Source organism: Acipenser ruthenus, chromosome 8 (genome assembly GCF_902713425.1).
Source record: "Acipenser ruthenus chromosome 8, fAciRut3.2 maternal haplotype, whole genome shotgun sequence".
Taxonomy (NCBI): domain Eukaryota; kingdom Metazoa; phylum Chordata; class Actinopteri; order Acipenseriformes; family Acipenseridae; genus Acipenser; species Acipenser ruthenus.
In genome coordinates, this window is record NC_081196.1 from 14,258,698 (window position 1) to 14,276,592 (window position 17,895).

A 17,895-nucleotide genomic window follows, 5' to 3' on the forward strand; every position below is an offset into this window, starting at 1 on the left:
TAATAAACCTGAGTGGAGTGGCAAAGGAAACCTCTGTCTTCCTTTACATCTTTCAAAGCAGATCCTTTTATTCCATTATTCTCAACCTCTACATAAAAATGTTCCAATATTATCTTTGGTTCCATAGTGTATGTGTGGCGGAGTTTAGCCTTCTATAAATGACAAACGTGACAGTTTAATAGAGAGACAAAACAAAACACACTCACGGTTTCCTTTAACAGTACATCCTTTACAGGTCTTTCCGTAACCATAACAAAGGAACAGACTGCTTTGCCACATCCCCTGATATACCCTCAGTCACGCCCTCTTTGGTAGCGAGTGCAATCACATATCCTCCAATCCATGACTGACACATCGCCTAACACATTAAGACGATGACTTCTGGTATTGTGACACCGCCCCCTTTCTGTATGGCCGACTTCCAACTGTCCCTGGAATGAACTGCCAAACCATCCAGTCCGGAGCACACTGTTCCTATTATACCGTGCCCTCACAGGTCGGGAGGGAGATTGATGACTAGGATTCATTCGCTCTCTGTCACAGTATGTCTGTAACAACACATCAGTGGGTTGCAATTTCAACCTTATAAATTTATAAAAAAAATAAAAAAAAAACGGGTAGTATTGTCTGACTGTCAATCAAAACACAAATTTGCAAATCACAGTTGACAGATTGTCAATCTGGAGGCGGGATGCAGAGTGAGTGCTCTGGCAATAGGTCACAGTGTTAAGGTCATGTGATTGTCCTGCTGGGAGATGTGACACTAAAGGCGTAATTTCCTGAGCCCGAACAGACCGAACAGAACTGAACAATCTAATTTGGCGAAACCGTTCCTCCTTCCTGTTGTCGAACGTGTTCTGCTTGTTCGGTCGAACAGCCCGTTCTGCTCGAGGAGCAGTTCCACATGGTGAAACATGGTGCAGTCCCACAGGTACAGCTACAGCCAACAGTTTTGCATCACCTACATTTTTATTTTTTTTTGGATTGAGACATTAAAAAAAAAAAAAAAAAATTAAAAAAAAAACTAGATTAACATAATTTAGATATTTTATTTAACATCATGTAATGAAAGAAACTACAGAACGATATCGCAAAAGTCTACCGGAAGCTGTTGTACATTAGTATAAGGCATGTTGGATTTTGAAATGTCACATTTTTAAATTGTTGTCTGTTTTTCATTAAGTGTGGAAAACTACAAAGCGGTATGTAATTCAATATGTTAATGTAGAATTATTCAGCAGGCTTCATTCAACTGTGAAGCAAAATTATGTAATTATATAGATGTTACCAGTGTGACAAATCGGTTATCCCTGTGTTAATTGTAATTAATTGTCAGTCTGTTCTGTTCCCGTTTTAGCTACCTCGTGCAAATGCGGGGCTACCGCATTAACTGAAGGACACCTGCAGCTCATAATGAGGTAGAGCTGGGCTATAAAAGATGGGGTTTTAGCCAGCAAAAAATGAGTTTTTCTTTTTTTCTTTTGAGAGAGAGGAGAAAGAGAGAAGGAGGCACGACACGGAAAGTCTGGGAGTGGGAGGCAGCACAGGACGGACAGGAGTAAAGGTAAGCTGAGGGCTTGGGGAAGATAGGAAATAGGGGAAGCCAGATTTAGAAAAGAAAATATAAGAAAGAGAGCGAAGCAGGTAGTTGGAGAGTCAAAAAGAAAAAGAAAGAAGTAAAACATTGAACCAGGCAGTAATAGGAACGGCAGTTGCTATGTATAGTGACTATTTTATTTTTTTTTCCAGTTACTAAGTACTAAGTAACTAAGCACTTCATGTTGTTTGTCTCTGTCCCCCGTTCCGCCCGACGAGAGTAATCCACTTCCCCAAGTCAACATGGAGCCAAGGAGTGGAAGGAAGGATCTGGTGGCTTCCTTAAGCCATTCACGGACTACCTGGAAGAGAGGCCTGGTGCTGCACTGTTAATTTTGGGGGGTTTTGTTTTGTTTTATCGATGAGATTTTATGAGTGCGTGTGGATTGTTTTACACAGGATTTGTTCCTTCGTGTTTGTTTTTTGGATTACAGAGTGTGGATTTATATATTGAGTTTTTTATTTTTTTCTGGACATATATATTTTTTTTCACAATTTGATTAAGTGTGGTTTGCTGTGGATTTGTTAGACAGGGTCGTGTCTGTTTACTGATCAGGGATTAGTTCAGGGATTGTAGATCCCACCAAAGTATAGTGAGCGAGGTGAATAAGTGGGACCTCCATTTATTAGGAGTAGCGCACACCATTTTCACGACACCTTTTATTTAGTTTTCTGTACTTTTTGTGTTTTATATTTATTTTGCTTTTCGTACACTGTGCGCTACCATTGCTGGTAGTGTCACGTGAGCTGTTCTGTCTTTATATAAATAAAACGTATTTGCCTGCGGGGTGTATCAACTACAAGCTCCGTCTTGATCATTTTCCTGTCACTGAGCAGCGAATGAACATACCCACACCGCTACCCTGTGTTTTCTAGCAAACTTATCAAACATCCCTGTGATAGAAAGACAATGGTTTTTGGTGGTAAATCTCCCTCTCGACCTGTAAGGGTGCCAAGTAACGGGAACAGAGTATTCTGGACTACGTTGCCTGACACTTCATTCCCAGTGTTAAAAGGAATTCGGTCACGTAGAAAAGAGATGGAGCTTCAGTACACTAACTCATTGACCCGGATGTGAAATGATGTGGCAGCTGCAGATCATAAAAAGCAGCTGCAATCTTATCTGTTCCTTCATTTTGGTTATTTAATAAGTGACCAGGGAGGACCTGTGTTTGGTGAAATAATCGTGAGTGTTTGTTTTGTTCTGTCTATTTGTTTGTTTGTATTCACTAGACAGCTAACACGTTCCAGAGCTGTCGCCAGAGGCCAGCAAAAACCCGGAACAGCACTGCACTCGTATCACAAGCTGTATTTGCACCACTAGCACTAATTCACGCACTAACAGACTTGTGTATGTGTTTTGTGTTTTGTGTGGGTGTATCATAAAAACAGGACTATTATTCGTGGGGCAAACTTGGGGATTATAAATGAAGTAATACATGCTGCTGTATTACTTACCTTCATTATTGTTTACTGTTTATTCTGCCGTCAGGCACTGGACAAAAACAAATAAAACAAACCTGTTCACCTGGATTGCAATTGTCTGTCTGTTCTTTAATCACCTGCACCTGTACACTATTAACCAAATTGCCACAATCCCACTGTTGCAAAAGACAGCACATACCTCTTGATACCATATCACTTCCTGAGATAAAGGTAAATTCACATAATTTGAACGAAGAGCCACAATGTATTACATAGACAGAGGCTGACACTGGTAATAAAAGCGTACCAAGAAGAGCAGTCCAAGCTTCACAAAGGTACAATGTGGTTCTTAAAAAACTCTCCATATTATGCAAAGAACATCACGAAAATTAACATAAAGATTATGGAATGGTTAAATTGTAGCCAGTGCTAATAGTAGGTAAGAACATTGATTTGGTTATAACTTTGCTTATAAGTATATTAACACCAACATAACCCAATTGTTTTATTACCAATGGGAAGATTGTGCACCCCAAAATATAAATCAATAATTTATCAAAAAAGGGCAGATCAAGCCTGCCAGTATCCTCGCTGCCTCACTCAAACCTGGGAAAGGTCAGGAGTGCGGCGAGGTTACTGGCAGGCTGTATGTATATGATCATCAGGGGTAGGAAGGAGATCATACCCCTTCCCCAGAGGGGAGAACAGAGTAAAAACAGGAACAGCAGCAAGAATCATACTATTAGTAATTAACGTTTATTCATTTGGCCTGGGGTCCCCTCTGGCTGGTGGAGGACGAGGCTGGTGGAGGACGAGGCTGATGCAGTTCGGCCTCTAAGGTTGGTAAGTGAGCTTCACTTGCCCCCAGAGGGAGACCATTGCAGAGGTGGAGCAGCATAGTGGAGGAGGAAGGGAGGATGGAGGAAACAAAAACCATAAGACAGAATAAGGGCATGACTTGAGGTTTAAATATGGATATTGGTAGATATTATTGGTGTGACAGAACGGGGGAGGAGCCCTAGCTAACCACTGTTACACTACTGGTAATAGGAAAAGTTAAACTTCAGATAGCAGCCAGTTACACCATTTGACCATTCACACTATGAGAATGGCAGGCAATGTGTGAGTGAAGGAGCAGATAGGAATAGCTTTACTGATTCCAGCAAATACTTTTCAGTTTGAAGATTTTACATATGCAAATCAAGAAAAATGTAGTTTGAAAAAGATAAATTATGAAAAATATTTTATTGAAAACTGTCCAAGTTACAATGATGTTAAAAACTAGTTTAGACAAGAATGATAACATGCTATATTAAAAGAGTCTTGAAATCAAAATCAGAAATCTTAAAATGGCTTAAACATGAAGCTATGAAGCATATTAAGCAGGTAAAGAAGATATTTTCATTTCTATTATGTATAGTGTATATGAGACATTTAAAATACATAATTTAGCTTACAATACATGTGGGGGGAATGATATTTAACTATACAAAATCTTTATATAATTTTGAAAATACGAACTTCATATCATTTTAAACAATATATTCAAAATATATTTTTCATTCCATATGGCAGCACCCTCCATGACCCATGCTTTTAGTCTTACAATCACCTCCATCTGCCATGACACAGTGATTTTTCCACATGAATTGTGCACCAAATGACTTTATAATAACCTTTTATATGTTTTGTGTGTGGAGCGAAAGACAAAATGTTACACAATATTTAAAGATGTTTATTAACATTCAAGCACAAATATTTCCCACTGTGTCCTCTCAGGGAACAACTGTTTTCAGTTTAAACGATTTGAAAATTAACTGCTTGATTTCTTTAGTCCTAAAACTATAGATTACTGGGTTTGCTAATGGAGGTAGGAGGCAGTACATGACACCCAAAGAGACACGGGCCACATCTGGCATATAAACCCCAACTATTGCAGCAATATATACAAATAATCTTGGTATGAAATAAATGGAAATCACAATAAGCTGTGTGCTACATGTGTAAAATGCCTTCTTTCTACCTTCTGGTGTTGCGATCTTAAGTACAGTGATGATTATTTTTAAATAAGAAAGCAAAATAATCGAAAATGGAACAATTAAGACTAAACATGCTATTATAGCTGACAAAAACATATTGAAAGTTGTGTCAGTGCAGGCGAGTCTGGCGACTGAACGATGTTCACAGTACAAATGGTTTACCTTATTAGGACCACAGTAAGGAAGTATAGCAGCAAAGCTGACTGCAGGCAGTGGACTGATTGCTCCCAACATCCAGGCTACAATGCACAGGATTTGTCCATTTTTATTGGTAATTAAAGCAGGGTACCTTAAAGGGAAACATATTGAAACATAGCGGTCTAGTGCCATCACAAGCATCATGAAAGAATCCACCGAGCCAGCAAAGTGTAAAAAATACATTTGGATGAAACACACATGGAATTGTATTGCATTCAAGTCAAGCAGATAGGACTGTATAAGTTTAGGGCTTATAACTGTGCTGTATATGATATCAGACAAAGCAAGGTTACAGATAATAATATACATTGGAGTTTGTAATTTTTCTTCCATTTTGATCACATATAAAATGAAAAGGTTGCCAAGAAGAGTCAATAGATAGATGATAAGAAATGTGACTCCTATTAACTGTGGAGCTTGTCTTATGCCAGTAAAGCCAGCAAAAACAAATTCAGCAACATTTGTGTGATTTGAGTCAGACAAAATCTGCATTTTCCATCCCAATTCCATTGTATTCCAATAATCTAAAAGAGAAAGGAAATAATTAGGTCAATAAGTCTGATGCCTTTAAAAGTTGAAATGTCTGTTTACTAATAATACACATTTATATAAATAAACTAACATGAAGCAGCAGCCAGTTTATCCCGCGGCATTTTTATATTACGCTGCAATCACATAATAACTGAAGGGCATTACGGTTCATAATTACGACAACTGTAGTGGATTATTTTCTTAAGGTATTGCCTAAATGGCATTAAATAACTCAATAAAGCTAGACACAGCATTAACAGTACAAAGAGCTTATAGATGGAACAATGAGGGTAAGAACTAGCCCTGCCCGGTATCTCTAGGACACTGGGAACTGAAGTGAGATAGAAAAAACAGTTTGTGCATGTTTATCTCTTTATTTTATTTTATATACTTTTATAATAAGGATGTTATAAAGTGTTACTTGGCACAACGCCACACACCCGACCAAGGAAGGTTCCAGAAAGTCTGCCCGGTAACAACCAATCAGACCTCGACTATAAGTGGAACGATTTCCCCAGCCAATCAGATATGGGGTAAACAAACTTTGCGGGTAACAAGGAACAACCAGCCTAAACTAATTTTAGCTGTCATGTCTAGCATAAACTTGTTATGCAGCTGCACTCTGCATACACCAAACATAGTTAATACTTCCTCTTTTTACTATTCTCTGTTACCTAAAATGGTATACACTTCCTCTGTAAGACATAGTTAAACTGCATTAAGTGCCATATAAGGGCAGGACGATTAGTTTCCTGCTTTAAGCTTGTTTAAGCTGACTATATATTGAGGAGCCAGAAACGGCTCGGGGTGCGATTCTGCTATTGCTAACAGAGACTACGTCGCTCTGTTGAACGCTCCTGATTGCAATCAATAAAAGGTAATTAACCTCATTTTGTTTGTTCTGTCTTTTGTCAGTCTCCAATATGTCTAACTGAGGGAAAGCAAAATTTCCATTACAATTTGGCGCTGCGAGCAGGGTGTTAAACTCAGCCCGTTAGTGGCATAGGGGGCGACGAACCGACCCGGATTAGATTTCGACTTATGGTGGATAAGTGGTCTTTGGTAAAGATTTCGACTTAGGTTTAAGTGGTCTTTTGCAAAGAGACGGGCCTCTGTTGGTAGTTAAATATCTATAGGGACTATTGACAAATAGAAATTAGAGATTTAACGGATGCCAAAGAAAAAGTCTCTCAGGGAAGGGGAAAGTTTCTATCGATAGTAGGATGTCTATAGGGTCTGGTGACAGGTAGACATCTGGCGGAGCGATGAGACGTAGTCCCCCTTAAATTATAAGAGAAGCTGTCTTATAAAACCGGGTCGGGATGCGTTGCCGACTGCCATCCCGAGGCTGATAAAACACCCGAAATAAAAGACAAAGAGACTGACTGAAGAGAGAATAGGAAATTGACGTTCGAAAAAAGGAAAGAGAACTTTACATTTGCTATTTAGGGACGCTTCCAAGGCTTGCCTTTTCTCTGACTTCACCCTTTGCTTGCAATTGCATACTTCTGTGTTTACTTTGTTTCCTGTTGCAAAACCACTAAATGGTTATAAGAAAAGGAGGAAGTAGGTAAAATAAATAAGTAGTTTTGCGAACTAGCCTAGTCAGACAGACTGTTAAAAGGAAAAATTTAAACTCCAGTTTACTGTTGTAAAGGTAGTTAATAAAATGGCCCAGAATAGTGATTGGTATTCAAAACAGAAAACGAAACAACAGATAGTAGAGAAACTGAAAATTAACTTAACTGAATTAAAGAAAAAGGTGAAAGAAATGGAGGAGATGATAGAAGAGTTGGAGACTGAGTTAGGACTTGAAGTGAGAGGATTCAGAGGGAGATGGTACGGGTGCGGCGAATATGGTCATAGGAAGAAAGACTGCTTGACAGGAAATTGTGTGGCGGATGGCTGAAGTAGGTTGCCGAAGGGGTGGAGTAAGCGTTATGGAACAGAAGTTGGTTTGAAGCTAGTTGTGGAAGGTATGAGTAAGTGTTTAAGGGTTTGTGAAGTGTGAAAAAAAAAAAAAAAAAAAAAAAAAACAGAAGTAAAGGTGGACTAAAAAGGATCCTGGTTATGTAATATGCGCATTGTTTGTTTGTCTGTCTATTTAATGTTTACGTGTCTGTATAAACTAATAGTTTGTTCCTTTGTGTTTGTTTCTCTCTGTTTGTTTGTTCATGAGTACACGTTGTTTCGAATATGAATGTCAGAATTGTATTTTGAATAGTGCTACTGACTTTCTTTGCGCTGCGTATTAAAGTTTATAAGATTAGTGTTACGGGCTGTCACGTCGAGTCCTCCCAAAAGACCCCATTACAGATTTAACACAATAAACAATTTGCAATTAATTGTTGCGCTGACTTGTCTGTTATTGACTGTCCAAGGAGGATGAGTATGTTTAATTACCATCCCCAATATTTAGTGGATCCAGTCGCTAACAGTTGAGTTTGTACTTCGACTAAGCATTTAAAAAACTCGTGGGTGTTTGCTGGGCAAAGACTTGAGATTTGACAGAGGGTAAATTAAGTCCTGGTAGACGGACATGTAAGGTCTAGTGTTTTGCCGATTGTGGCATTGTTGTGTAACTGGAATTCCTTGTGAGATGTGATTGAGTGACCCGGGTCTGGTTGTGTGTGTGTGCATGGATGTGAGGAGAAGGGGTATGGCTCAAAGGTAATGTTTTACCTGTGGAGAGTTAGGACATAGGGCGGAAAAGTGCCTTCAAAGACCCAAGGAAAATAGAATTTAATGTAAAAGTGGGAGTAGGTTAAAGACAATATATATGTATATGTATGACGCTGTAAGCAAGCAAGACTGATAGATGTACCGATTGTAAATGGGGAAGTAATTTGTCTAGGCCGCCAGCTGTCAGCCGAGGGGAAGTCCCTGTGCAAAAACAGAATTGAGGCGATACTAAAAATATCACAACCTGTAACTAACAAGAAAAAGGCAAAGTACAAAAAGACAAGAGGTTATGTTACAGAAAGTTAAAACATAGAAATAGATAGGCATTCCCTCATTTTCCTAAAAGTTGTGTGGTTGAGAGGTGTTGTAGTTTACAGAAGGAAAGAGAAGTGTGGTAGGCTGGGGCATAGACAAGTTGATTGTTATGCTAAAAGTGGAACGGCAATAATATGAATCAGGTGTTAAAGACAGTGTAATGTGTCAAAATTGTATCCGTATGTTAAAATTAATTGGAAAGACAAAGAAAGGAATTCTGCAAGGTTCGTGCATTAAGTAACATAGGATAATAAATAAATAAAGTTGCATTACCAGTAAGAGTGCGTGAGAAGCACAATGGGGAAAAGGAAATGACAGTTTACGCAGAGGGGGCCAAACCGAGTCTGGGTTTTGGTTGGGGCCAAACGGTAAACCCATTTTGCCACGCGCCTGGTACCCCATGATGTGTAAGTGGGCACACGGTCTTGACCATGTGTCCAAAGGAGGGGTAGTAGGGGTAGTAGACCATGCGTAGTAACCATGTGTAGTAGTAAAAAAAAAAAAAAAAAAAAAAAAAAAAATATATATAAGTGGGGCACAATTTGATGGAGCATGTCAGAACTGTGGTAAAATGGGACACAAAGGTCAGATTGCAAACAGGGGCAGAAACCTAAATGTGACAATTGTGGTAATCTCGGGCATAGGTGATCGTTTCGTTGTAAGACCAAGTAAAAGAACTGGACAACCCACACAGTCAACTAAAGTGAAAGCACAAAAGCAACGAGAAGGTTGAAACTGGCTAAGGAAGCAGTGCGGTTTCCTGTTAACCACAAAACAGCAGCTGTGTCAGTAGAGATATTTTGTCATTCTTGCACAGAAACAGCAGTCTATTATAGACACACAAAATAGACACAAGAAGAGAAAGAGATGTAAACAGTTTGGTTAATACATAGTGCTGATGGTGACACAAACTAGGGTAGCAGTGAAGCTCCCACATGGGGTTAAGTGAGTACGTTGGACACAGACCAAACGGTACCACCGCGTGGATACATCTCAGTTTGAATTTGCTGACACTGAATACCCCGAAACTAACGGTATATCTCTTTCCACAGACAGCGGGAGCAGCAACGGACAGTAACATGATTTGTGTTCCAGGTATTATGTCATTCCAGAGTCGGAGAGGATTCCACACTTCTGGGCGTGGAACGAGGCGTGTGCAGAGAGACAAGCTTTGGGGGCCCCCTGGGAGAATTGCACGTGAATCCTTAGACAACGACAAAGACCACTTTCCTTCGAGAGTAACATAGAGGGAACGCGGCAACCTGTGCGTTTGATAAGCCAGAACAATGAAATGACTCCAGCACAGTTTGAACAATGTCCTACTTGTGATACTAACAGTGGGAGCGATCCAGTATGAGTCAATATGCAACCGAACTGTAAGCAGTTATGCGTCATTGGAGGTGGACTGTCTCTGGACGAGAAAACTGTGCCAAACAGTGACAACAGGAACAAACTAATACAACAAGCAATTGGACATGTGTTAATGTGCACACAGTGTGTGTGATGGTACTTGTGAAAATACATGGTGTATGGGAGGAATGAAGCCACAGTTCCACTCCACTCAATGTCCCCCACTAATGCCCTTTCCCCAGACAGGTTGATAGCTGTGGAAGAGGCAAAACCATTTGTGATGGGAGCAACCTGGTTGCAAACGTTGGTAAAAATGAACATTGAAGATATCGACATTACACCAAAAGGTGTGGTGAGTTTAGCCTATTAGCTAAAATATTGAATAAAACTTTTAATCGTGAATTGGATACATACCAACATAACGCAGGTGGCCGTCAAAGGAGGGGTCAGATTGACGACATTGCTGGGTGGTTCGGGGCTGTGAATTCAAGCCTCAATTCCATAGATAGTATACAGCAGGACAATGAAAACCATGGCCGGTTTCTGAAAACAGGTGATGCTATTCAGAGATTGGCCATGGCCGAACAAATGACTGGTGAAAGACGGTTAATACAATAATTGAAGATGTAAATTTGACAGCTTGGAGAGAACAGGTGTTGCGTGGGATATGACCGGATACTGATATGTACTGAACGATGTGATGAAGATATTTGTTTTATTTTAATAGTGCCACATACCACCGGTCGGGTCCACCACAGTACTGGGATAGTAGTCTAGGGGTAGTAATTGGAACACGGGTTATAGTCCCACAAATAACATGGGTTGATCAGCGTGCTCAAAAATGCCACCCTGTACTTCAAAGCCACTGAGTGTATTGAATTTGGTGATGCTGTTCTGTGTGACCGTGCTAACAGCACTAACCTGTCAATGCAATTGATGAAAGCAACGGTACACCAAAGCTAGGGTACGAAAGATATACTCAGATGAGAAATGGAACATGGTGTGCAATCACCTCAAGCATGAGGGTGGGAAGTAGCGGCCAGGTAAGCCTCATGTCGCCGGCTGTGTGTTTTCACCCGCAGGGTGTTGTGACTGTGGGACACCTGAGCATGCACCCCACTCCACCTATTAACATCACAGGCATTAACAAAGATGCTGAAGAATGGATGAAGACAATCAATCATACAGGTATGCTGGTGGCATTGGCACACATTAACAAGCAGCTTATGGACGTTCACTCGAGAGTTAGTAGAGTGCAGGCGTCGCTGGCGGGCAACGCTGGTCAACTGATATTAGCAGATGCCTGATCACATGGGTGGGGTATCCTATGTGGATTAGCTAGAGAAAGTGCTGGAGTGGACTGGGCTGACTAGTGGAATGTGGTGGGACAGGGGTCCTCGCTTATTTCATTATTGGTTTTATCTATTGCTATTTTATTATTCTGTTATTTGAAATATGTGCTTAAGAAACAAAAGAGATTACTTACAGGGCTAGCCAATGAAGTATTGTGTTCCCGCATACGGGGCTATTAGCACCACTAAACATTTGACCATGCCCCTCCTCGTCACTGAAGGTAAAGAGGAAGAGGGGTTGAGTTTAGGTATGATAGAATATCATGATTAGTTATGGTACCGGGTTGGCACGGTACCAAATGAGGGAATGTAGTGGATTATTTTCTTAAGGTATTGCCTAAATGGCATTAAATAACTCAATAAAGCTAGACACAGCATTAACAGTACAAAGAGCTTATAGATGGAACAATGAGGGTAAGAACTAGCCCTGCCCGGTATCTCTAGGACACTGGGAACTGAAGTGAGATAGAAAAAACAGTTTGTGCATGTTTATCTCTTTATTTTATTTTATATACTTTTATAATAAGGATGTTATAAAGTGTTACTTGGCACAACGCCACACACCCGACCAAGGAAGGTTCCAGAAAGTCTGCCCGGTAACAACCAATCAGACCTCGACTATAAGTGGAACGATTTCCCCAGCCAATCAGATATGGGGTAAACAAACTTTGCGGGTAACAAGGAACAACCAGCCTAAACTAATTTTAGCTGTCATGTCTAGCATAAACTTGTTATGCAGCTGCACTCTGCATACACCAAACATAGTTAATACTTCCTCTTTTTACTATTCTCTGTTACCTAAAATGGTATACACTTCCTCTGTAAGACATAGTTAAACTGCATTAAGTGCCATATAAGGGCAGGACGATTAGTTTCCTGCTTTAAGCTTGTTTAAGCTGACTATATATTGAGGAGCCAGAAACGGCTCGGGGTGCGATTCTGCTATTGCTAACAGAGACTACGTCGCTCTGTTGAACGCTCCTGATTGCAATCAATAAAAGGTAATTAACCTCATTTTGTTTGTTCTGTCTTTTGTCAGTCTCCAATATGTCTAACTGAGGGAAAGCAAAATTTCCATTACACAACCTAGCTCTGTTTGTAAAAGCCTGGCTGTAAATGTATTTTTATTTTCATACTTGTGTGCCAGCACTGGTATACAATCACTTGTTAAGAAACTACAGAGTCCACAATGCACCTCACCAGACTCAACTTTCTGCCAAATGAATATTCAGAGGCTGGCATGTTGTCTGTAAATTGTCTTCCTACATTTTAAAATAATTTTTTCCTGTCTATTTGGAACAGGAGACGGTATAGAAAAAGGAAAGTGAAATTCAATTTAGAGTTGTTGTTTCAAAAGACAATGTATAACCAACCATGGCAGTATATACATAAACTACAAGTTGGTATTTCTGGTAAACTTAAATATGCATTTTTTACTGTAAAAATAATGTAATGTAAAACATGTGGCAGAAATAGAAGCTATCTAATGAATCTAGAGGGGGTTGTTTAAGACCCATGTATTATGAGCATTCAGGATTCCCATAGCAACTGATTGTTTTGCATTACATTGTGAGGCAATCTCAATAGACAAGCAGAACTGAATTGAAATCCTATACAGTTAAAAGTAACATGCCGACAACAGACAGTCATAGTTTAGGGATTAGATGTAGATTTATCCTCAGCTTGTAGAGATACAGCCACAGTGTCTCTCTCACCCCAGGTAAGACTGCATGTAAGGCACACACATCACCAAGATTAAATATTTTAACTGCAGTAAAGGTATGTTGATGTTTTTGATTTTTTCTTCTAATACAGCATACATTCTATTCTGAAGTAGATTATGCTGCTTACGTTATTATTAATAAACTTTTAATACCATATTTTAATACCATTTTATTCTACAGAACTACACGATTCATGAGTATATAAATACACTTAAAGTACTTACCGTTTTTTCAGTTGAAAACTTGAATGGGAATGTTATCCTGAAACAGAATAATAATTTATTGAAATAACTGATTCCAAATAAATTATTTATATCATTAAGTAATATAAATGCCTGACTGAAATCATATAGTGAAAGGATTATTAAAAAATATAATAAAGACATCATGCAGGTATCATAATACAATACAAGCACACTTCACCTTTTCTCTCTTTCTTTTTTCTTCAATGTTTATCATTAGAACCTGCCTTTACATTCATTACCATCCGGTACCAGGATCACGTTAATGCTAATTGGTATTTCTGTAATTCAGACTTGCAGACCAGACTGTTTTATTGACTCTGAAAATCTCCACAGAATATGAAGGTCATAGTTGTTTACCTCTGATTTCACCCTGCGTGTACAGCCCTATTGAGATTTGTTTCATAACCCCATCACACAGGAATCTCTCTCCAGGTACTGCATCCCTCTTGTTCTTTCTCATTATAACTGTACTTGTTCTGTCTACACTGTCATTACCTGGAACATTTCCATTTTAATTAAATGAAATGCAGCTTCATAATACAGTTCTATGGTAAGGATGTGAGAACGTGTGGGTTGCAGTGCGTAGTGAAAGGGTGATGCAAGTGCTCCACACAAGGACAAACACAGAGTTCACGGTTCAAGTTCTTTCTTTAATTTCCTTGTTAGTCTCCTTGACCAAGTTTAAATAATAAAGCTGGCTCTACCCAACAGTGGGTATTGCCAGCGCCAAAACAAGGGGTTGCAGTCCCGAAATAATAATTACAAAAACACAGACACAAACACAGACACGTCTCCGGACAGAGCGTGCTCTTAGTGCAGGTGCGGTGCTGGAAACAGTGATGCTGTTTAAGTGCAGGTGTGGTGAAGTCCGGGTGAATCGCTGGCCCAAGGCTGCAGCTCCCAGATCCGTGCTTAGTCAGTCTGGCGATGACAAAACACATACGTTTGCAAACAAAACACTTAACTCAGGTTCCGAACAGTCCTTGTTTCCTTCCATCAACCACAAAAAAGGAACCGATTACGGCGTCACGTTCCCCTAAAGTACCCTCAGCCCCGCCCCCTCCGACAGCTAGTTCAATCACATCTCCTCCAATTCATGAATGAAACTTTGCTTACCGTAATAGGACATGACTCCTGGTACCGTGACGCCGTCCCTTTCCTTGAATGGCCGGCTTCCGACTGCCCCTGGAATGAACTGCCCAACCATTCAGTACTGGGCATGCAATTCCTGCTGTGCAGTGCTCTCACAGGTCGAGAGGCAGATTGTTGATTCAGATTCATTCGCTCTCTGTCACAGGATGGCTTTGGAGTGACGTCAGACCCAGAAATTAATGGAACACAAAACATGCAAGTTATGCGGTGGCGAGACGCAAATGCGCTTGTTTATTAAATAAAATATTTAAATAAAAACAAAACACTTTCCGAAACAAAACGGCACAGTGGCCAAAACAGACAGACACTACAAACAGCACACAAAACAAATACCGTGCTGGTACAGCGATCAACTAGGTAGCAGTTGTTTTTATATTTTAGTTTTCCTCTCCTTCTGTCTCTCTGTCTCTCTCTCGCTCGCTCGCTCGCTCGCTCGCTCGCTCTCTCTCTCTCTCTCTCTCTCTCTCTCGCTCTCTCGCTCTCTCGCTCTCTCGCTCTCTCTCTCGCTCTCTCTCACTCCCGTTCTTTCGCCCTGAACACACCAACCCTTGAGTGAGTGATTTGTGACTGCTTTTATAAAGCTCTACCAGGAGTCAATTGCTAATCAATCATTCACTTGAATCCCGGCACAGTCTGCATGCATGTGAACTAATTGCGAAACACCTGTGCCCAACTACCAATATACATTTCAAATCCCCTGTGCTACACACCAAGAATTATACCCTGCTGACCAATACATATACACCAACAATAACACACCACATAAAACATAAAATACGCACAGGGGAGGGGTACCCCGCCACAAGTTCATATCATTTAAACTAGATAAATAATTGAAATTGTCCACTGGGGTGTCACGGGGGACAGTCCCCTCCATGCCAGAGTTCTGCCCCAGCTGAGATATTAAATTACTCTCTATACTGTTCATAAGAAATAATGTGCATGCAAGTCAGAAAATAAAAACAAACGAAATAAAAAAATTTAGAATATTTATTCTCGTGTCATTGTAAAATGTACTGTAAGTCATGGTTCTGCATTTCTTTTTTTAAAGCAGGGCTTGAATTCTGTAAGATGTTGATGCAGCCTCGCTAGAGGGATAGTGCAAACACAACCCGTTGAGGGAAACCCATTTTTTTGTTAGGTTTTCAAAAGGCTTTTTTTTGCACTGTGTGGCTTGTGTGAAGAGGTGCCCTGCAAGACGCTGCCATTGCTGCTGTCCCTATTGATGATTGATGGAACTCAGTACATGCTGGAGATGCTGATTATTATGGTTATTTTGTGGATTGACCCAAAGTATTTGATGAAATATAGTAAGGTTTAAAACTTTATTGACAGCATGCAAAATACAGAATAAGGTAATATTTACATACTCCGGGGAGACAGGCTGCAGTCTTTACTTCATTCTTCCTTCTCCAACAAAGAGCTCTAAATAAGCCTGTTTTATTCCTAACTTGTTACAACAATCCGATCATTATTATAACTGTTCTGGTTACATCCTTCCGTTTGCTTCAAGTCTTTATCAAAACACTTCTGGTTCCACCAGCGTTAGACATTGTGAATGTTAAAATAATAAAGATGAAAAATCCAAACATACAATAATAATCTATCCTCCATCCTTGCCAGCTATTTACATGACACATGTGTGTATATTACAATTGTCATTGCAACAAGTAAAGCTAACATAAAAAATGACGGTATACTTACAATGAATGCTTCAGGTGTGTTACAGAAAGTAAAACAGCACACAGTTAAATCCAAATGGGTTCGTGAGCAATGAAATGAATGGCGTCAGCTCATTCAGTGATGAAAACCGCTTTTCAAAATGCTCTGCCAGTACTGTAAGACTGCCTGAGTGAACTGATGGAACGTACTCTGCTTGTCAAGCTGTTGTTCAGTGCTTCTTTAAAATTGTATGGTATTACAGACAGAGAATTGTGGAAGTCTGGAACCAACTCCCCAGTAATGTTCTTGAAGCTGACACCCTGGGATCTTTCAAGAAGCTGCTTGATGAGATTCTGGGATCAATAAGCTACTAACGACCAAACAAGCAAGATGGGCCGAATGGCCTCCTCTTGTTTGTAACCTTTCTTATGTTCTTAACTGTAACTTTAATACACATTTCCTAACACTGGTCATTATGTATTATGGTGATCTTTCTCCTGAATAGCCACATTTAGTGTGTTGAGATGATCAGTGATATCGGTGAGAAAAAACAAAATCCACGCCTTTTTTTCACGCACTAGGTTGCCTGCCACTGGTTAGTGAATACAGCAGATGTACAAAGCACACAGTAAAGGGGCTTACAGTGTGCAAAACACGTTACTGCTGTTTAGTGCATTTAGTGAAGCCCTGCCACACAGCAGAAATGCACAGCTTCGTAGCACAGCCGTCAACGTGTTATGAATGCTACATAAAACATGTGCATAACCCATGCACAGCGGTAGTGCGTGTGCACTGTTGTCTCCAAGGCACGCATACACGTTTGCATCCAGCAAATTCCTTACAAGTGGAACATTAAAGTTAATGGGATGGAATCTGTTCTCAGGACAATGTTGTGTATTTGTGAAAGTGTGTAATAAACCTGAGTGGAGTGGCAAAGGAAACCTCTGTCTTCCTTTACATCTTTCAAAGCAGATCCTTTTATTCCATTATTCTCAACAAATGTTCCAATATTATCTTTGGTTCCATAGTGTATGTGTGGCGGAGTTTAGCCTTCTATAAATGACAAACGTGACAGTTTAATAGAGAGACAAAACAAAACACACTCACGGTTTCCTTTAACAGTACATCCTTTACAGGTCTTTCCGTAACCATAACAAAGGAACAGACTGCTTTGCCACATCCCCTGATATACCCTCAGTCACGGTAGTATTGTCTGACTGTCAATCAAAACACAAATTTGCAAATCACAGTTGACAGATTGTCAATCTGGAGGCGGGATGCAGAGTGAGTGCTCTGGCAATAGGTCACAGTGTTAAGGTCATGTGATTGTCCTGCTGGGAGATGTGACACTAAAGGCGTAATTTCCTGAGCCCGAACAGACCGAACAGAACTGAACAATCTAATTTGGCGAAACCGTTCCACCTTCCTGTTGTCGAACGTGTTCTGCTTGTTCGGTCGAACAGCCCGTTCTGCTCGAGGAGCAGTTCCACATGGTGAAACATGGTGCAGTCCCACAGGTACAGCTACAGCCAACAGTTTTGCATCACCTACATTTTTATTTTTTTTTGGATTGAGACATTAAAAAAAAAAAAAAAAAATTAAAAAAAAAACTAGATTAACATAA

At 40.0% G+C, this 17,895-nt stretch overlaps 1 protein-coding gene across 1 annotated transcript; it reads right to left on the reverse strand.

Annotated features, from left to right (window-relative positions):
* Positions 1–4,790: 4,790 nt before the first annotated feature.
* Positions 4,791–13,466, reverse strand: LOC131737850 (olfactory receptor 6N1-like). Its single transcript, XM_059029633.1, has 2 exons — positions 13,437–13,466; positions 4,791–5,782 (listed from the first exon to the last, which is right to left on the reverse strand). The coding sequence occupies exon 2, from the start codon at positions 5,766–5,768 to the stop codon at positions 4,797–4,799; it is 972 nt and encodes a 323-aa protein (XP_058885616.1). The 5' UTR covers positions 5,769–5,782; positions 13,437–13,466; the 3' UTR covers positions 4,791–4,796.
* Positions 13,467–17,895: the final 4,429 nt, after the last annotated feature.